Below are 21,723 nucleotides of genomic sequence, written 5' to 3' on the forward strand. Positions count from 1 at the left end.
TTCACAGACAGGCTCTCTGATAGCAGCCTCTTCTTTTCCTTTATAAACTTCTCATGATTAAGAATATATATATTTCTGTCTTTTCCATTACAGAGTAAGTTTCTTAAGGTTATAGATAATGTCTATTATGTCACCAATGAATATATATCTAAGGCTTAGCATAATGTCTGGCATGAACAGGTGCTCTTCATTTAAATGAACCATAATGTCCAACACAGTGTTAGGAAGGAAGTAGGTTTTAAAATATAGTACTTATGGAAGATCCCCTGTTGCCACTTTAATGTTAAGCTTACTGCTATGGATTGAATGTCCTCGCAAACTCATTGAAGCTTAAATTGTGTCCCACAAAGTTCCAGGTATTGGAAACTTGGTCCCCACTGTGACAGTGTTAAGAGGATGGGAAATCCTGTTATGGTAATTGAAAGGTGGGGCTTTGGAGAGGTGATTACATTGATAGTTTAATGGTGGTCATGGGCGTTATTCTGAGGGCTTTCAAAGGAGAACATGTGAGAGTCTCTTTCTGCACTCTGCCATTTCCTGCCATGTGAGACCCTTGCATTGCTGTGAAGCCACCACCAAAGAGAGTCTCACAAGATGTGTTCCTTGGACTTTGGACTTCCCAGCCTCTGAAACTATAAGCAGTAAATTTTGTTTCCTTACAAATTACCCAGTTCCAGGTATTTTGTTATAAGCAACAGAAATGGACTAATATATTTACAAAATCAGTGGTTTAAAGTTTAGTATTATATAACTGAATCCAGGAATTATTTTCTATAGCATGAAACTATCAAAGGCAAGTCATTCTTCCTCTAAATTTCAGAGTATGTCCAGTTTTTTTCTGTCCTCTTGAGGGCTGAGGCAGGTGTAGGATTAGGGTAGAATTAGCTGCTTTTCTGTGTTTGGTACTTTAACACTATTCTTCTTTCCCACCTGTGAACATGGGTACTCACCAGCAGGCTGTGACACAAAGCATGGAAATGCTGCTGGTTTGTCTCCAGCTCATCCCAGTCCAGCTGCCAACAGCTTGTGGGTCTGAGGATGAATGGGAGTCCATACATCAATGACTCACAGACTCCACTAGATTTTAGAGCCCTGAGAAGAGACAATGGCAGTGAAAGACTCCTCAGTGATATCTAGAACCTCTACCCAGATCCACTTAAATTCAGCTTAACTCTAAGACCCTCTCGTGAAAGCTTTTAGAGTCTGTGATTTATTCATCTTTGGCCAGCATCTAGCATGGTATCTGGCACACAGAAGATTCTCAAAGCTCAGGAACCTGTGCATGACACTGTGGTAGGAACCAGGAAGCACTAAAAGTAGTCTTTGCCATCATTACTAATTTTACCCTAGAATTGGTTCCCCTGAAAGCAGCAATTCTAGAATTTAGAGAAACGAGAGGTGGCAGGGGTAGATCTTATGAACCACTTGCTTCTTGAAGGTTGGATCTCTGCATGCCTAAACACAGTAGATATTCAATATACATTTACTGAATGGATACACACTTCCCACTCATCTTGTTCTTCTCTGTGTTCAGAGGCTTTCTGGGTTTCCAAGCCTCAGAGTGTTCTACTGCAGCACTTCTTCCACCATCTGCCCATCTGACCTCCATGTGCTGAGTAGCCTGGACTTGGTTTTTCATGACATACCTGTAACTGCCACCTCAGAACTGACTCTTGCCTGTGTGGCACTTAGAGATACTGCCTATCTCTGGACTTCCTAGCCATGGAACCTGTAAGAATAGCATTTGCACGAACAGAGAAGGTTCTCTTGGACCATACTTGATCACTTGGAGCTTGTAACGAGAGGCTGATGATTGGGAAGCCATGTGGTAGAGAGTGCTGAAGTCTCCCTTGGGGTCATCCATTCTCAAGGAGCCATCAGCTGTTCCAGGGAGCAGGGAAGGGCTGAGAAGTCGCTCTTGGAGATCACATTTCAGGCACACTACAATAAAAGCAGCATCAGAGGAGGGATTGTGGGTCACAAGTTACCTTAGGCTATGCCATTAAGAGACAACATCTGCCACCCATTCCACTTCCACCAGACAAGCAAGGGATAGGATGAGGCAGGGGGATGGAAAGAGGAAAGCACAAATGGTTTGGTAAGGTTGAGCCGGTCTACAACCTACAGTATGTCTGTTGTACTACACAATAGTTAACTTATTTTCTGGGCCTGACATGATTTTTATTTGTTTTCCTTCTGGGCTGGCTGAGCAGTTGTCTCATGGTGAGAGACGTAGCTTGTGATCCAGGCTGAGGAACACGCATCCTCTGTGGAGGAGGCAGCTAATGCCAAAATATGCAGAGCCTTTTGGCAATCACAAAAGGAAATCTTGCCTCTGCTACTTCCCTGTGGCTAAGCTTTGGCAAGACTGCAGATCAGATGAAGGAAGAGCAGGAAAGCAGAAGTCAGGCAGTCAGCTGACTGCTACTGTTTCTCTGTGGGCTCTTCTAGGGACATTTTCAGGGGAGAGTGAGGAATAAGTTCCTGAAATAGTTTATTTTTTAATTCCCCAAAGAAACCTAAGTCTAGAACCTTCTGGGCCTTGGAGCATCACTGCTGCATCAGACAACAGTTCTGAGGAAGGCTGAGACTAGGTATGAGTTATTCATCTAGGTGTTATATGCTTCTGTATTAAGTTTCTGCTCAGCAGATACCTTCACATGCTACAGTATACAATGTTATGTTGGACTAGGCTTGAGTCCTTAATATTATGAAGTTTTTCAATAAAATGTATATCTGGTTTGAATACTGATAACAAACTTGTGAATACAGATGCTCCTTAACTTGCAATTGGGTTATGTCCCAATAAACCCCTAAGTAGAGAATATAGTAAGTCAAAAATGCATTAAATACACCTAACCTACCCAACATCATAGCTTTGCCTAGCCTATCTTAAATATGCTCAGAACACTTATATTAGCCTAGAGCTGGGCAAAATCATCTAACACAATGTTCATTACAACTGTTGAATATCTTGTAATTTATTGAATATTGTACTAAAAGTGAAAAACAATGATCGTACGGGTACTCAAAGTATGGTTTCTACTGAATGCATATTGAAAAATTGTAAGTTGAACCATTGTACGTCGGAGACCACCTGCACACAAATGTTGTGTACTTGTGAGAAGGCTAGTAGTTGATGTTGGTGATTTGTGAAATGACTGTATTAACTGCAACATGAGGTAAAAACAAAAGTAGAAATAACATAGAAGAAAAATAGAGTGGCAGAATAGATGTCAGATCCAGCTGGCCCTCCTGCGCCCAGTGAATAAGAACTAGACATTAATTCTGGGTGAGATGGCTCTTGGCCTGCTATGTCCCAGAGCCCAGGAAGTCAGTAGGAAGGACTTTGCCTAGGACTCCAGCTTCCCCTCATTTCTTCTGTGCATGACTTCTCCGTTTCTGGTCCCTGGGCTTTAAAATTGGACAGCCGTGTTCATCTGGCTGAGGTTCTCAATGCTGTTGCAGTAAGAATCACACAGGGAACTTTTAAAAAATACTGATGTCTGGGTCCTACCTCAGACCAATTAAATCAGGATCTCTGGTGGTAGAGCCCAGATATAGACATTTTTAAAAGTTCCTCATGATTCCTATTACAGCCAAGGCTGAGAACTACTCAAACTGTAGTCTCAGCAGAGTGTTTCAAAGCTGGGAAAACTGTTTTAGCAGGGCTCGAATCTAGAACCAGGTGCACTTCTTGCCACCCAGAGCCCAGGTGCAGAGATGGCAGACCTCAAACCAAAGACCAAGAAAAGACACTCATCTGTAGATGACTGTACTCTGTCTTCCAGAGAGAGGCTTCTAAGGAAACACCTAGAGATGGGGTGAAGGGTCCTAGGGAGCCAAAGAAGTAGGTGGTGTGGGGTGGAGAACCTTGTCAGGAGGAGTTAACATGAACATCTGAGCACTCCTCAAGAGTCTATGGTAGAACAGCTCAGGTTTTTTGTTTTATTTTGTTTCATTTTTTTTTGTCATGAGCTACATGTCCAGAAATCTATATGTATTGCAATGCATCAGTTTTAAAAATAATAGATAACTATAGTATAACCTTTATTGTGGTTGTTTAAAATCTCGGGTGGGTCATATCTACCCTAGAGGAGGTCTAATTTCCCCAGACCTCATTTCAAAGGTGCCTGAGCATGTAGATTCCAGTGAAGATCTTCCCAGCAGAATAGCTGACTACAGTCTGTATCTAACTTCTACCATGCACCCTGAAGACCCGCAAATTTCCAAAAAATGATTACAGATGGAGATGAACATTCTGGCTCTGACCCTGGTGCTGAAATCCTTGGAAAGAGGAAAGAGAAGCTAGAGAAATTCTGATCAGCACCATGGGCAAATGCCATAAAATAGTGGAAGAAAGGCAGGTTGCAGGAGTTCCTGGCACTTGAGGGCCATAGCCCTCCTAATGAGAGAAGTGAATCTCTAGCCCTTCTTTTCAGAACTGCCCAGCATGAGGCAGGTTAGTGTAGTAAATAAAGCTCCAGACTCTGGAGGCAAATGTACAAAATATTGATTTTTGATCCTAAGGGTTAAGAGTGGACCCTGGAGTTGCCTGGCTTCAAATCCTGGCTCTGCTACTAGTCTGTGCAGCCCTGGGAAAGTGTTTAATTTCTCTAAGTCTCAGTTTTCTCATCTGTAAAACAGGGATAATATTGTATTTAATTGGTCAAGACACATTTTTCCCCCCCACATACTAACATCTCTATATGTGTCTTACAATCACCATTGGCCAGGCAGACATTCTTAGTCTTTACTTGCTACTCTAACCTGAAAGAGCTCCCTCAAGAAGAGTAAAATAATACTTCTAAGTGAAAAGAAAGCACTGTGTCATGTTTAACTGGCAATATTTTCTTTCTTAGTAGTACATAAAATGGTGGTGTATATTACAATTGATAGCATCTTAGATTCAAGGATAAGTGGTAACAGTAGCTGCCTCATGGTGTTGTGTAAAGATGAAATGGAATAAAGCAAGTAAAGGAGTTAATGTAGTGCTTGGCACAGAAGGAAGGCTCAATTTTTGCTATAAACTAGCTTCTGTATAAAGATGCTAGCTGCCTTAGATAGGGGAAAATAGATAAGTGAATTCCAGAGGATGGGACAGGGAGGAATTAGTACTTTTGGCCTTGGACAAAAGGGGTGAAATGGCGGTACTGGGAAGAAGATTTTACACACAAAGGAAAGACATATTAAAATCAAGTTAAGTTGTCCCTAGATTGAAATTGGGGAAGGGGGAAGAGACCTGATGGCTATCCCTACAAAGAAAGGGTCTTGGAAAACCATAATCCTATCCCAAAGGGCTCTTCCCTGTCTAAAAGAAACAGTAGTCACAGCAGAGTTCTATTACAGCTGAAGAAAAGGGGACACAAATAAAAACTCAAATATACTGCTAATAGCCAAGAAAGCGCCCTCAGAGGAGGCAATAACCCCATAGGTATCTGTCAGAGCCTGTGAGAAGGGCTCCAGTTAACATCACATTGTCCAGCCTTCAACACTTAATGATCTCTGTGGCCATTACCAATATTCTGTTCAATGAGAAAAATGGGTACAAACTCCCATCCCTAAAGAAGACACACCTTGGTCCCTACCATTTGGAGCTGGGCCCTAAGGAGTCAGCTTTCCCAAGTTCAGTGTGGCAGGCTATACTGATGGGCCCATCTGCAGACCCTGACACCCCAGTTCCTAACCCAACATTCAGAGGGAATGGGAGACTAGAAATAGCCTTTTTCGCACCACCTAGTAGAACCTGGAATGTAGTATCACCGCAAGCCAGAACAATATCCAGGACCTTGCTGGCATGCCTAGAGCACTGAATTGATCTCTCAGTTTCAACGATTGCCTGAACTGCTTTGTAAACATGGTCTTGGGCCACTGGTTGTCCTCCCTGGGAGCCTGTCTCTGTAGTTGCTTTTGTTTCCTCAACTTGGTGCCTCCGTAGTAAGAAGATCTCTAATAAATCTTGGTTCTCTTCCTTTCACCACAGGCCCTGTTGATATTGTTAAGGTGCCAGCATGTCTCAAATTAAAATGCCAATAGTATTTGCCATGTTAAAAATGAGACTATTGAGGAAAATATATGATTCACTCTGCTCTTATGTAGTAACTAATGCCCTGTCATTGAGGTACCTAAGACTTTGCCCTAAAACTAACTGGCCTTTGCTGGCTGGGCTTAATTAGGTTCAGCTTTTAACTGTGGTCACTGTTTAGAGCTTCTCTTCTTACCCCTCATGCTTAACACTAGACAGCCTTATCCAATCCTCATCCAGTCCCTAAACCTCAAATACTCTGTATACTGATGAATCACCATTCTAGAGTCCAAATCCTAGACAAGGATAATCACAGCCTATATATCTTTTGGAGGTTGTGTACTTGGATTATCTCTGGCTCTGGAAATGTTGCTGAAACATGGTGAAGGAAAAAGAAGATGGATATGTTCTTGGTCTGTTCCACTGTTATGTAGCCAGGCTTTGAAGAAAATCTCCATGCTGACAATATCATTGTCTATAGTCTGAAGGTCAATGTCAGTTCCCAGGATAGAACTCTCTGCAGAAGAAAGGGAAATACATAGTGGTTAAAATGTTTAATTCTTTAGTCGTAAATTTTGGAAAATATAACATTTTAAAAGATGGGCACATTTTTCGTCCCATTGATTGTACCTCTAGGTATCTAGCTTAGAGACATTCTTGGACAGTACACAGAGACATATGCAAAGATGTTCAGTATGCATTGTTGTAATAACAAATAATCAACCCCCCAAACAGGAAACAATTCAAATGCCCATCAATGGGGGAATGTTTATTTATTTTTTTGGTGGCTGGCCAGTATAGGGACCAAACTCTGGACCTTGGCGTTATCAGCACCACTCTCTAACTAACTGGGCTAACTGGCCAGCCCCAGTGGGGGAATGTTTAAATAAATATGGCACACTCAAACTATGGAGTATTATCCAGCTGTTAACAAAGTAAAACTAAATGTACTGACATGGAAAGCTAGGCAATAGTAAGTAAATAAAGGATATCAATAAAGATCAATAAAGACATAAAAAAATCTCATTCATATAAAAAACACTATCTGCCTAAGTATATACATACTTGCATGCATGTAAATGCATTTTACAAAGGTCTGGAAGGCTATCATCAGACTGTTAACAGTGGACAGAGAGCAGAAATGGGGCAGAACTATTCATACTTCTATATTGTTTTAATTTTATTGTAATCATGTATTTCTTATATTTTAAAAACATCCTAGACTATAAAAACTATCAAAAGGCTATATGGCAATGCAAATTAAATACTCAGTTAACAAAGAGGACTTCAGCTTTACGTTGTTTTACAGTGAAAATATACTCAATTATTACTTGTGTTATAAAAAATGAATTTTAAAAATGAAAAAAAAAAGATACAGATTATACAAGTTAGTCATTGGCACACAATATCTCACAAGTGTGGTTAGCAGCAAAGAGGATGGGATGGTCTAGTGGAGTGTGATGTCAATCCAAACCTGAATGAATGGAGCTGGGTAGATGAGCTAATAAGGCTTTGTTGGTGTACTTCCAGCTTCAGGCAACACTAGCTCAGGAATTGGGATCACTCAGGAATTGGGATCTAGGCCTGCAGGTAAAGGTTGTCAGTGAAAGCCAAATAAAAGGTGGGGGGTGGGGGGGAACCACAGAGGAAATGAAGCAAGAGCTGGAAAGAAACTGAAGTGAAACCCGACTTTCTTTCAGAGAGTCATGAGGGTTTCTGAAATGCGTTTACAAAGGGCCTAAGAAAAGCCAGGTGCTCCAATGAATTAACTTCTGTATGTGACTCATGGACCCCAGAGAGAAGCTGGATTATTTCTAGAATGACATTCCTGGGGACAAGTCTGCAGAGGTGGCAGACTCTCCACAGGGAACAAAGGGGCTTCAGTCCAACATGTTGGATCCAGTACAGGAGAGGTGTGGTGAGAGTTAGATGACTTCATATTTCATGACTTATCCTGTGGCTAAAAGGGGCACCAAATGCATTTCTTTATGACCAGAATGATTTAAACTCTACCATCTTCCATAAATAGTTATGAGGATTCATTAGTTAACTATTTCATTCATTCTATCAGATATATATAACATTCTTGGCCCTCAAGGAATTTATAAAGCAACATTATTCTTGATTATTCCTCCTCAGACTCTCATTTGCCACATTATGTTTTAGGTTACTTTAAATATAAAGTCATTGCTAAAGAAAGATTCCTTTAAGTAAAGAGAAATGTCGTTTTAAAAAATAATGTGAATCTCATTTTGTCACAGGCAAAACAGGAAGTATTTAATTTTTCTGAGCCTGGAACCTGGTCTTTGACTTGAGTAACAAGTATGGAAATGACCGAGCAGCTTCTCTTCAGTGAGGCAAAATAATTATTAAAGCATAAGGGGAAGTTACAGGACTAAAGAAATGGAATTGAGCAAAGGAGCTGAGAAAGTGGAGTATAAAATTGCTTAGAGTTGGGGCTGGACCGTGGCTCACTCGGGATAGTGTGGTGCTGATAACATCAAGGCCACAGGTTCAGATCCCATATAGGGATGGCCGGTTAGCTCACTGGGTGAGCGTGGTGCTGACAACACCAAGTCAAGGGTTAAGATCCTCTTACTGGTCATCTTTAAAAAAAAAAAAAAAGAAAAAAAATTGCTTAGAGTTCAAATGACAGAATTTTGGAGAACTGAAATAGTGTTTCTTTTTGTCTCTCCAGGGAAAGGGTAGAAGATTAGAAACTCCTACTATGGGCAATGTAAAGGGGCAAAGCAATTTCCCATCCAGAATCTACAAATAAGAAAATAGGTTTTTCCCCCCAAGATAGTTAAACTACAAAATCAACACAGAGTGATGAAGTCCTTAAGAAAGGAGAATGGCTTATTGACCAGAGCCAGATTTGGCTGTAGCCCTATTGGTAGTATTGGCATATCTAAAGAATGAATGTGTTCATTGGAAGGGGAGACGGTTGGCCAGAAATGGAGCACAGAGAAGGGAAGCAATGGGCACACGCTGGCAGTGCCCATGCAAGTCTGGCTCAGAGAAGGTGTGCTGACTCAGTTACGTGTCCCCACGGCAAAAGTGAGTTCGTCAAGTCTCTGCTCTTCTTGGTGATTATGGTGGTTATGGTTCTCCCTCTAAGGGCTGGCCAGTTAGCTCAGTTGGTTAGAACACAGTGTCATAACACCAAGGTCAAGGGTTTGGATCCCTGTATTGACCAGCCACCAAAAACCAAAACCAAAATATGTATATATTCCGGCTTATCCTTCAGTCTTGAACTTGGGAAAGAAAGTGAGTATCTCTCTGAGAGGGTGCTGACAAAATCAACTTTCTGATCATGCAAAGCTGAAGGAGCAAGCCTGAAGCACCTCTAAGAAGGAAAATGCCGTTCCATTAGGTCCTCCTGGCAGCCAGGCAGGCAGCCAATCTTCCCTGCTGACACTCCATCAACATTCCCGACATTCTTTCTCACTTCTTAACCTACACAGACTTGGAAGGGCCACAGAGCAGAGCTTTTTCCTTTGAAAAAAATTCTCATATAATCTCCACAGAGGCGCTGTGCTTCAGGTTTGAGCCTTCCGTTTTGCAGTCTTAGAGGGGAGCAAGCACCCTCTCAGGGACAGACTCTTATCCAAATTAAAGACTAATGTGCAAAGCACAACACTTTAGAGGGAGAACTTTCCATTTTCTCTTTTCCAGGTCCAGGAACTCATTTCCTTGTGCCTGGATTATTGGCAGTAGCCTCTTAGCTGTCCTATAAAACTCCATTTCTTCCCCTGCAATACTTATGTACTACTACCAGTTATTTTTTTCAGAAAACATGGTTTCATCAGATCCCCTCTTTGCTAAAGAGCATATACAGTCAGTTCTCCATATCTGCAGTTCTGCATCCATGTATTCAATTGACCTTGGATCAAAAATATTTGGAAAAAAAACCCAATGAAAAACAGCAATACTACAATAAAAAAATACAAATAAAAAATACAGTATAACAGAGAGTTGCTCTGAACCTATTCAGGTTCTGGCAGCTGCCCATAAAAAATACAGTATAACAATAATTTACATAGCATTTACATTGTATTAAGTATTATGAATAATCTAGGGAAGATTTAAAGTATACGAAAGGATGTGCGCAGGTTATATGTAAATATTATGCCATTTATACAAAAGACTTGAGAATCCATGAGTTTTTGTATCTGTGGGAGGCCCTGGAACGAATCCCCACTGCAGATACTGAGCGACAACTGTACTGCCTTCCTGCTGTCACTCACTCATCCTGTACCACCTGGTACTACTCACTATTCCTCAAGTACCCTACCATTCCCTTTGTCTGTGATGGCTCAGACTATTCCTCCTCATCTCTACCTGTTGAAATCCTATATTCCCATCCCTCAAGACTGAGCTCAAATGCCACCTCCTTTATGAAGTCTGCCCTGATCCACCCTCCATCTACTGTATTCCCACAGTTTTTGGTTTACTTTTACAATAAAGGTCACATTACATTTCACCTTGGTACTATTGTTATTTGGAAACATGTTTGATCTCTCCCATTTAAATGTAAAGTCTTCAAGTGTAGGAACTGTTTGTTTTTACTTGAATCCCCCTACACTCTAGCTCAGTGCCTTGCACAGAGCTGAAGCTTAGCAAATGCCTGTGTAGTCGAACAATTGCTCCCTCCCTCCTCCTCAGCTCTCATTACTTTTTCCTGTAACTCTTATGCTTCAGCTAAGTTTGTCTCCTTGCCACATGACTTCCTTCCTTTCTTAGTGCTTTTATTACTCTGTCAATCTGTGGCCTGCATCTCCTCCAGAATTCAACTCAGGACTGACTTTGTCCAGGAAGTTATGCTTAATTATATCCTCCCTTATCTGGCTTTAATTAGCACCCCCTGGGTACTTGTAGACTTCATCTGGCAATATTAATCACACTTGTTATTGTTTCTTCTGAAGGGTTTTCTTCTCTTTTTGTGAGTTTATGAAAGGCGGTGGAACTTCATGAAAGACCAGGGTTTAAATCGTGGATTGAAAGTTATTAGCTATGTCGTTCTGGGCAAAGTGTGGATAGTACAACCTAGTTCTTAGTTATAGTGAAGCATTAAAAAGTGAGCTGATTGTCTATGAATAGCATGCACTAGGTCCAACAAATGTCATTTTCTTCCTTCTCTTTCATCAACAAAATGATTAGTTCTTATAAGAATGTACTTCCCTTTTTAAAACTTTTTTTCCCCTGGTCACTGCTTTCTCCCCATTTCTACCATACATAAGATCACCAACACCTAGTATGTACTGTGTTCTTCACAAATTCCACTAAACGTGCAAAACCTGGGGGTTGAGGAGGAAACTTTTTCTTTCTCAGACGTTGAAGAGCAGCTCCCACACTGGCTGCATTGAGAGCAGAGCATAGTGCATTGGATGAGACAGGCCACACTGAAGGCAAGAAATAGAAAGGTGACATACAGTAAGTAGCGAAGCTGCAGCTGAGCGTCTGAGTGGTGATGACAAGCAAGGAAGCCCAAAGCTACAGCCAGCATTTGCATTCAGTTTGTGGACTCACCCTGCCCCCTTGTGGCCACAAGCAGTAAAATCCTCTACTGAGTTCTTTCTAAGCTTTTCTGGAAGGGCCACAATAACGGGAAAAACTAAGAAAGCCAAACGATTGAAAATCAAATACTGCCTAAACCAGAAGGTATCTGAAAACAGGGTTACAAAACTGAAGTGTGTTTAAAATGGGAGACTTTAACACACATACATGCATATTACAATGGCTGTACTTCTCTCTCAACATAAAATGTCTAACGTAGAGGCCCAGGACAGTGGTACTCCTGCTCAGTCCTGCACATCCTCCCCAGTTCCACAATCTTGCACACTTCCTGAGCAAAACCGAAGCCCTGGAATAATGGAACCCACCCTTTTTCGAAGCAAGTCTAGTGACCACCTGGTGTTACACTAGCATGCTCCTTTCTGAGTCTCATACCTTTACCCCAGCAGCTTCTCAGCCTGTCCTCACTTCCTACCTTATTCTGCTTTAGCCTTCTTGCTATTCCTCCAACACACCAAGCTCAATCCCACCTCAAGACCTTTGAACTTGTCCATTTCTCTATACAGAAAAGTCTTCCCACAAATGTTTTCATGACTCATTTCATTTCATTCAAGTCTCTGCTCAACTATCCCCTTCTTATTAATTAATTTATTTTTTAAGAAACACTTTTTATTTTTAAAAACTTTTTTGCTGTTTTAAAATTTATTTATTTATTTATTATTATTTTATATTCTAAGATGTTGCGGAGAGTTGGGATGGAGGTGGAGAGAGGAAAGGGGAGGAGGATAGCATGGGAGGACAAGCGGGGGGAGTGGGGCATGGTTCAGGCCCATGGCACCCTCCTCATTCCGGCAGAGGAGACCAGGGGGATTCCAGCTGCAGCTTGGTTGTCGTTGGGCTGGTTGTGGACATTGGGGGGTGTAGCTGAGGCGCTTGCCCCCCACCGCCCCAGCTCAGGAGCCCAAAGTGCTTCCGTTGGCAGCCTTGTGGTTGTCATTGGACTGGATGCAGACTTTGAGAGGGCATGGCTCAGGCCCTTGGCCCTCTCCCCACCCTGGCTTGGGAGCCTGGGGACTTCCAGTTCTTCTAGGTTTTACGGATGTTCTTTGGTGGTGTTAGATCTTTACTAGTTAATATCAGAACTTTGTCCCTGATCTGTGGGTATTTTGTTTTTTCTTTCAGTTTTATGTTGGATTATTTGCTATTTCCACCACTTAAAACTCTGCACCGGAACTAATTTGTTGTCCTTTGCTTACTTCTAAAATGGGGGATCTTCCTGTGGGAACCAGCACTTGAGCTCTGTGGTTGAGATAAATTGTTGCTTTGCTGCTGATTCTCTGTGGAAGGCTTTTTGTGCAGCTCAGGTTTTAATTGTTGACCTTGTAAACACTTCTAGGTGTTGTGAGGTCTGGTACACCTGGGTTGTATGGAAACTCTGGTCCGGGCCTGAGTCTTTTCAGCAAACTGCCCCTCTGCAGTTCTATATTCCTGACCAGTCTCCAGTCAGTGGTCCTGTGCTGACTGGGGAGCAGATCAGCTATCCATGCTGTGCCTCAATATTCCCCCACCACCCACATTCCAAAAACTTCCCATGGGACGGGCCATGCACCGGTACCTTGCAATGACTCACCAGCCTCTGAGTGGCTCCTTTTTTCAATTGTCTGTGGCCCCTCGCTCCTATGCAGGTCCACAGTAACCCCGTTAGTGGTCTATCTGGCCTGGGGTCCACCAAGGCCCTCTTCTCCCCTGCAGACTCCAAGCAACTTCACACAAAGGGAACAACTGTGGTTTTTGCCAGCTCTTGCTCCTTGTGCTCACCGGGCCAGCCTTGAAGTGGCCAGGGCTTGAAACGGTCAGAGTGGTCCTTTCTTTCTCTCATCATGTCTTCTCCCACCTTCATGAACTCCGTAGGTCTCTCCTCCTCTTCCCTTGAGCTTTAGTGGTTCCAGTTCAGCAGTCATTGCTTTTTAATAGTTGCAAATAGGTTGATTGTGGGAGAGGCTGATGCTGGGAACCTTCTATTCCGCCATCTTGATTCAGTTCAAGAAAAAAAATAACTATACCCTTCTTAGAGAATACTTACCTGGCCAGACAATCTAAACATTCACACACACATACCCTTCTTCCTGCTTTATTTTTCTTCACAGTATCTATCATTATTTGTAATTGTATTCTGTTTGTTTATTGTTTGGTTTGGTGGTTGGTTGGTTTTTTTTTTTTTTTTTTAAATTAATTAATTAATTAATTAATTAATTTTTAATTTTATTTTGTCGATATACATTGTGGCTGATTATTGCTCCCCATCACCAAAACCTCCCTCCCTTCTCCCTCCCCCCTCCCCCCCAACAATGTCCTTTCTGTTTGCTTGTCGTATCAACTTCAAATAATTGTGGTTTATTTGTTTCTTTATCGCCTGTTCTCCCACTAAAACGTAAGTCACAAAAACAGGTAATTTGTCTTTTCTGTTAATGACACCAATCAGTGCCTGGCTCATAAGAGGCACTAAATTAATAATTGCTTGAATGACAAATTAAATGAATAAAAGAATGATTGACTAAGCGAATGACTGAATGACAACAGTACTCTCCCTGAGAAGGGTTTGGGGATATAAATTTTCTCTGTCTCATTACAGTTCTAGTGATGTCTTAACCCTCTTGTAGATATAGGACCCCAGAGAGATGGTCACCACTTGGCTCATTTCTGCACTTGCTTCTCTACACTGAGTCCATGCAGCCATATCTACCCCTGCCACCTCCTTTCGAGGAACTTCTTCTTTATCCCAGGGTTGAGGATCACCTCCACAAATGAGGTAAATAATCTCAGAAAGATAAACTGGACTGCCCCAATGTTGTGAACTGTTAAAGAGATTATCTTCACATGGTGTTGATTTAAGGACAGTGATTGAGGTGGGTCCCAACCTAATATCAAATATAATAATTCAGCCCTTAGTAAGCAGATGAATTAGGAAAGAAAAAGTTTCCAAAGCAGTTATTTTGTCTGGGAGAGTAGCCTTTTTAGAATCTCTTTTTCTTAGGCTTGTGTCTTTCTAAGGAGGCAGAAGTGGAGACTGTCGTATGGGAGAAGGTACACTGCATCCCTGCACCTCTGGAGCCCATGGGACTATCTCCTGACAGCCAGTCCTGCTTTGAGTTGCATGACTCATCCTGTGCTGGCCATCCCAGAGAAGAGATCCTGCAGGTGCAGGAAAGAAGGGCCCTGGTTAGGGAAGGGTATATGTGTGCCCGTCGGCCCCAGATGTAGCACCTTATCTACCTCTGTACCCCTGGCACTAGCAGTGTCTGGCATACAACAGAAGCTCAGTAAATGCTGCACTGAATAGAAGAAACTAATTCGAGCCAGCCTGCTACTTACTTTCTCTGTGATAACATAGGCCAGTAACTTCCTCTCTAAACTCAAATTCTTCATCTGTGAAGTGGATAATAATATCTAGGCTAAGCACTCATTTGACCATAAAATGATGGCACTTGACACCTGAAAACACTTAGCAGACTTTAAAGCACCATGCAACTATAAGGGATGAAAGATTATAAAGCTTCCTCCCAGCTGTCTACATAGATGTGAACATTTTAGTCACTAAAATCCAGTGCCGTTTCTTTTTATTTTTTTTATGGGACTTAAAGAATGGGACTGAGATCTGAGTCCCTGCCCACTGCAGGCAAAACAGGTTGTGGTTTGCATCTAACAAAGTTAATTATCTGAAAAATAAACACTTTCAGACCAATATAATAGAATCCAGAGTCTCATTACATGCATTTCAAGTGTTTCTGGCATAGAGACAAAAAACTATGACCCAGTCTCAAGGGAAAAAACAAATTAACAGATACAAACCCCAAGATGATAAAGATGTTGGATTTTCAGACATGAACTTTAAAAACAGCAAAATTACAATTATGCTCAATGAGGAATGGAAAATATGTTCATAATGAATGAAAAGAAAGGAAATATCAACAGAGAAACAGAAAATACAAAAAAGAACCAAATGGAAATTTTAGAACTGAGAAGTACGATATCTAAACAAAAAAATTCACCGCATGAGCATAAAAGCAGAATGAAGGTAAAAGAGGAAACTGTTAGTGACTTAAAGATAGATCAATAGCGATCTATCTGAAGACGAAAGAGAAAAACGTTTGGACAAAACAAAGGAAACAAACAAAAATCCAAAGCCTCTGTGAACAATTTAAAAAGGTTTAACATGTGGGTAACTGGAGTCACAGGAGAGAAGAGAAAGAATGAGCAGAAAAATATTTGAAGAAATAATGGCAGAAATTTTCCCAAGTTGGCTTAAGGATATAAATGTACAGATTCAAGAGGCTTAGTGAACCCTAAACAGGATAAATTAGAAGAAATCCATGCCTAGTCACACCATTGTCAAACTACTGAAAAACAAACATAAAGAGAAACTTCTTGAAAACATCCAGAAAAATGATCCTTTACATATAGGAGAAATGGCTTAAGGACTGTGACTTTTAATCAGAAACCATGGAAAGGCAGAAGACAGTGGAACATCTTTAAAATACTGAAAGGAAGAAAAACTCCTTTCAACCCATAATTGGTATGTATAAGAAAATATCCTTCAAGAATGAAGGTGAAATAGACATTTTCAGATAATAACAACTGGGAGAATTTGTCACCACCAGAACCATCCTACAAGAAATACCAAAGATCTTCAAGATGAGGGAAATGATATCCAAGGGACACTTGGATCTTGAGGAATGAATGAAGGGCATTGAAAATGGCAAATATGCGGGTAAATATAAATGACTATTTTTCTCTTAATTTCTTTATAATACATATGTTTGTTTAAAGCGAAATTTATATCACTGTCTTGTGGAGTTTATAATATAGGTATAATGCACAGGTGAAGTATAACATAAAAGACAATGTACGTATGTGGGAGGTGGTAAATGGACTTACATAGTTGCAAGATTTCCACATTTTACATGAAATGGTACTATATTAATTCTAAGTAGTCTGTAAAATAGTTTTAAAAAATATATTTTAATCTCTACAAGGTTCCTACATTTTTTTTTTTTTTTTGGTGGCTGGCTGGTATGGGGATCTGAACCTTTGACGTTCTAACTAACTGAGCTAACCAGCCAGCTCAAGGTTTCTACATTTTTTGTGAAGTATTGTAACTCAGATTTCTACATTTTATGTTAGGCAGTACTATACTGCTCTCAAGTAGACTGTGAAAAGTTAGGAATATATAATGTAATCCCTAGAGAAGCCATTAAAAAACAATGCAAAGAAAAATAGCTAAAGAGCAAAAAAATTAAAATGTTATTTTAAAAATATTTAAATAATCCAGCAAAAAGCAGGAAAGGGGCTGGCAAGTTAGCTCATTGGAGAGCGTGGTGCCTATAACACCAAGGTCAAGGGTCTGGGATCCCTTGTATGAACCAGCCGCCAAACAAACAAACAAACAAACAAACAAACAAACAAACAAACAAACAATCAAAGCAGAAAAGCACAGAAAAAAGATGAACAAAAAACAAAGAGGACAGACAAAAAATAAAATGGTAGACCTAAATCCAACCATATCAATACTTATGGTAAACGTTAATGGACTATACATTCCAAATAAAAGCCAGAGGTTATTAGAATGTCTAAAAAGCAAGACTCAATTATATGCTGTCTATAAGAGATACATCTTAAGTATAAAGACACAAATAGGTTGAAAGTAAATGAATGGGAAAAGATGAATCATAAACACAGTAAGATCCAAGAGAAATAAAAACATATGTCTATATAAAGATTTGTGTACTGTTACCTGAAGCAGCTTTATGTACAATATTCAAAAACTGAAAACAACCAAAATGTCCATTAGCAGGTGAATGGTTAAATAAAATGTGACATATTCATGTAATATACTACTACAACTCAGCAATAAAAAGAAACTAACTAGTGATATAAACAACAGCATGGATGAATCTCAAAATCTGAATGAAAGAAGCCAGACACAAAAGAAGTATATTCTGTATGATTTTACTTATATAAAATGCAAACTTATCTACATACAAATAGCAGATCAGTGGCCTATGCCAGGGAGAGAGGGAGAGATGAAATGTAAAGGGAAAAGAGTCTTTTGGGGATGATGGAAATGCTATATGTTGATTATGGTGATGATTTGTGGGCATATACAACTGTCAAACTCATTGAATTGTACACTTGGAGATGCAACTTACAGTATATAAATTATTCCTCAACAAAATTAAGAAAAATCTTTAAAAATCCCAATTTTCAAATTACTTTAGATTTTATACTAAATTCTAAAAAATAATTTAATTCAATTTTTAAAAAGGTAAGAGTTACTATGTTTCTGAGACCATGGCTTTTGTTAGTGAAATAAACAAATGTCTCTCTCTGTTAAAAATCTCTAGGTAATAAATACAACAATGTTTCTAATTTAGTCTTAACACCACAGGGAAATGATTTTAATGCAGTTACCAAAGACAAACTCAATGAGCAGCTGTGTTTTCTGGCCTATTTTCTAAGACACTGAAAGGGAAAAAATCAATAGGTAGAGTCTGACGATTGCACTGAAGCTTCCAAGAGGCTTTTTAATTCTTTCTTTCTGGAATCCTTTAGGAAGCAATGGATCTTTATCTTCTATGTTTGGATTGTTAACATTTGGTTTTTCCTGAGAACACATATGGATTAAATGCTTTTCCAAAAGAGCTTGACATCGATCCCTGCAAAGTATAGGAGGAAATATTAAACAGATGGTTTGTGAGCACTTAGAAAGGGAACCTGATATCCTTGTGTACATGGCTGAGAAATGTAGGCTAGTTGACAGCATCATTAGGTTGATTTGTAACTGGTTGAAAGACTTACATACACAAATGAGTGCTGACTGCTGTCAGCTAGCACAAATGCCCTCTGGATGCCAAAGTATATTGATCACACTAGCCATTTTAGTTTTGGCATATTTATTACCTAGCCATTTTTAAAAAAGCTATTATAAACTTTTTATTATATGCAAACGGATATATGCAATCTATGACGGTACTTCAAAAAGTTCTGGGAAAGATGTAATTAAAAGATAATATGAATCTTTCCATGAAGTCCCCTCATATATGTAAACTATAAAGCACTACAACAAAATTAATCCTTATGAATCCTTTACTCAGCTTGAGATGTACCACTGAGATATCGTATGATTTTCCCTAATCTTCTCCAAAGGAAACCTTGCCACACTGAATTTGGTTTTTATCATTCCTTTCCTTTTAAAAATAGTTTATTACTTTAAACAACACTTTATTATATTAGTTTTACTTCAGCTTTATAAAGAAGTATCATATTGTATACACCTTTGGTTATCTGCTTTTTCCCTCAATATTGAGATACATCCATATTGTTATATGTAACTGTGGCTTATTCATTTTCATAACTGTATGATATTCCACTTTGTGAATAAACCTCATAATATTTATTTTGTATATCATCTCTTTTTTGGTCATATGAGTTGGAAATATAGTTGTGATTTGTCTTATCACTTTCTTCATGGTGTTGTTTGATGAACAGAAATTTTAAATTTTAATGTAGTCATACTTATTGATCTTTTATTTTATGGTTAGCAAACTTTGTGTCTCATTTAGGGAATCCTTCCTCTTCTTCCCCATCCCTGGTCATAAAATCTTTTTCCTATATTTTCCTCTAGATGCTTTAAGTTTTACCTTTCAGATTTAAGTCTTTAATCTATCTAAAATATATTATTTAAAAGGTGTGAGGTGGGATCCAATTTCATTTTTTTCCCATATGGAATTCTGATAGTTCCAGTATGATTTAATGACTAGATCTATCCTTTTCCCATTGCTCTGCTGTGCCCGCAAAGCCGCATATCAAGCTTTCATGTGACTGTCTATTTCTGGGCTCTCTAATTTGTTCTAGACTGGACAATGTGACTATTCTTTTCAATATATTATCTTAATTAAAATAGCTTTATTAAAGCATCTTAATATCTGGTAAGGCAAATCCTTAGCTTTAATATATATCTTAACATCATATATATTAGAATCAGCTTGTCAACCTCATCAAAAAACTCTGATAGGATTTTGATTGGAATTGCACTGATAGAGCAATTTTGGGAGAACTAGATCCTAATGATATTGAATGGTCTATCTATCCATTAACATGCTCCATTTAATTATTTCTTCCTTAAGGTGCATCACGTTTTAAACATTCTCAATAAATATTCTACACACTTTTTGTTAAGATTTACTTCTAAGTGACTTACATTTTTATATTGTAAAAGGTATTTTTTTTTTTAAAATTGAATTTTTTTAAGAGTTTGTTTCTAATTGTAGACATGCTATTGATTTTTGTATATTGATCCTATATCCCACTACCTTGGTAAACTCTTACTAAATGTAGTAATTTTTCCATAGAATCTTTAGGTATCTAATGTAGCCAATCAAATAATTTGCAAATAATGTCAATTTTGTTTCTTCCTTTCCAATCATCATAACCTTTACTTTTTTTCTTGCCTTACTAGGCTAGGACAATCATGTTTAATCAAAGTGGTGAGGGGGTGTCCATATCTTAGTCCTAATTCCTAAAAGCAGTCTTTCTAACATTCCATCATTAAGAATTGTATTTATTGTAGATTTTTGGTGGGTGCACTTTGCCAAGTTAAGGAAGTTATTTTCTACTCTTGGTTTGCTAAGATTTTTCTCTTAAATAATGAATGAATGTTAATCATGTTTTTCTGTATCTATTAAAATAACATATGGTTTTTACCTTTTAATCTGTTGATGTGCTTAATTATATTTATACATTTTCTAATGCTAAATCACTTTGTATTCCTGGGGTAAACATAACTTGGTCAGTGTTGTATTATCTTTTTTATATATGATTAGGTTATTTAAGATTGTTCTATCTTCATGAGTAAGATTGGTCTGTGATTTTCTTTTCTTACATTGTCCTTGACTGGTTTTATGTAATATTGGAGTGATCTGTTGCTTGAAAGCTTGGTAGAACTTGCCTGTAAAACCGTCTGGGATTGGTATATTATGAGAACCATTCGGATTTTTAATTTGTGAGATAAATATGGTAGAATGTGTCTTTTTAGGAATGTGTTCATTTTTATCAAAATGTTTGAATTTATAGTTCTATCTGCAGTTATGTTCCCTTTTTCCTATTCCTAACATAGTTTCTTATGCCTTCTTTCTCTCTCTCTTTTTTTTCATTGGTTTCACCAGCAGATTCTCTACTTTATTGGGTTTTTCGAAGAACCAACTGTTGAATTGTTGATTATCTCTGTTGCTCTTTCAACTGAGGCGGTATACAGAAGGGTTGAGCATGTGAGCTTTGGAGCCAGACTGCTTGGTCTTGAATCTGTTTTATCTTTTAACTAAGAAACCTTGGGAAAGTTAATTTGGACAAGAAACGACATCTTAATCTCTTCATCTAGATAAACAAGGATTAAATAAGATAACATAAAGAAAATTTAGAATAGAAAGGATTTGAACAGTAAATGTTCAATATATTGTTGTTATTATGATCTACAAATGTTCAGTATATTAAGAGACTATGGCTTTTTAGTTCACACATCTTTTCCTTGAGGCTCAGAATTTATTAAAAAACAAAATAAGCTAGCAGCATTATTCCCCTGATTTATAGCTCTTCTATGGGGTTAAATTAGGCTACTAGAATTGGCAGCCTCTTATAGATCCTAAATTTACAATCAAGAGCCTGTTTTAGGAATCTGCTCTAGGATGTAGAGTTGTTGGCTTGTATGTAAAGAAGGCATATAAGGATAAAACATTCAGCTTCTCTTCATATCTCTATTTCTTGGACCAACACTTACTAGTTCTCTTTTAAGAGTGAAAGAGGAACAAAATAAAAAACACAAAAGAAGGCTATGAGAACTATGGAAAAAGTTTTATAATATTATGTTACATGATAAAAAAATTACATACATGAATTACAGCTATGTAACATAAACATGATTGTGAACAACTGAGAGGCAATGTGCAAAAATAAAAGTAGTGTGACATGGTGATGGTATTATGAGTGATTTTCAATTAAAAATTATTTTATGGTCATATCTTTTTAATAATGTAAGAATTATTAGAGCTTGAAAATTTTCTCAAGAAAAGGCATATATTGAAAGATACCACTACTGCTATTACTACTCCTATTAATATCTACAGATGACG

At 38.8% G+C, this 21,723-nt stretch overlaps 1 protein-coding gene across 1 annotated transcript in view; it reads right to left on the bottom strand.

The window, feature by feature from the left end:
* M1AP (meiosis 1 associated protein) overlaps positions 1-21,723 on the bottom strand; it is an 85,810-nt gene that overhangs the window by 14,767 nt on the left and 49,320 nt on the right. The window contains exons 4-6 of the mRNA XM_063077789.1: positions 6,369-6,542; positions 1,779-1,941; positions 951-1,092 (exon numbers count right to left, since the gene is read on the bottom strand). Of these exons, the coding sequence (XP_062933859.1) occupies positions 951-1,092; positions 1,779-1,941; positions 6,369-6,542 (479 nt within the window). The remainder of the gene's footprint in view (positions 1-950; positions 1,093-1,778; positions 1,942-6,368; positions 6,543-21,723) is intronic.

This window comes from Cynocephalus volans, chromosome 14 (genome assembly GCF_027409185.1).
Source record: "Cynocephalus volans isolate mCynVol1 chromosome 14, mCynVol1.pri, whole genome shotgun sequence".
In the NCBI taxonomy this organism is placed as follows: Eukaryota; Metazoa; Chordata; class Mammalia; order Dermoptera; family Cynocephalidae; genus Cynocephalus; species Cynocephalus volans.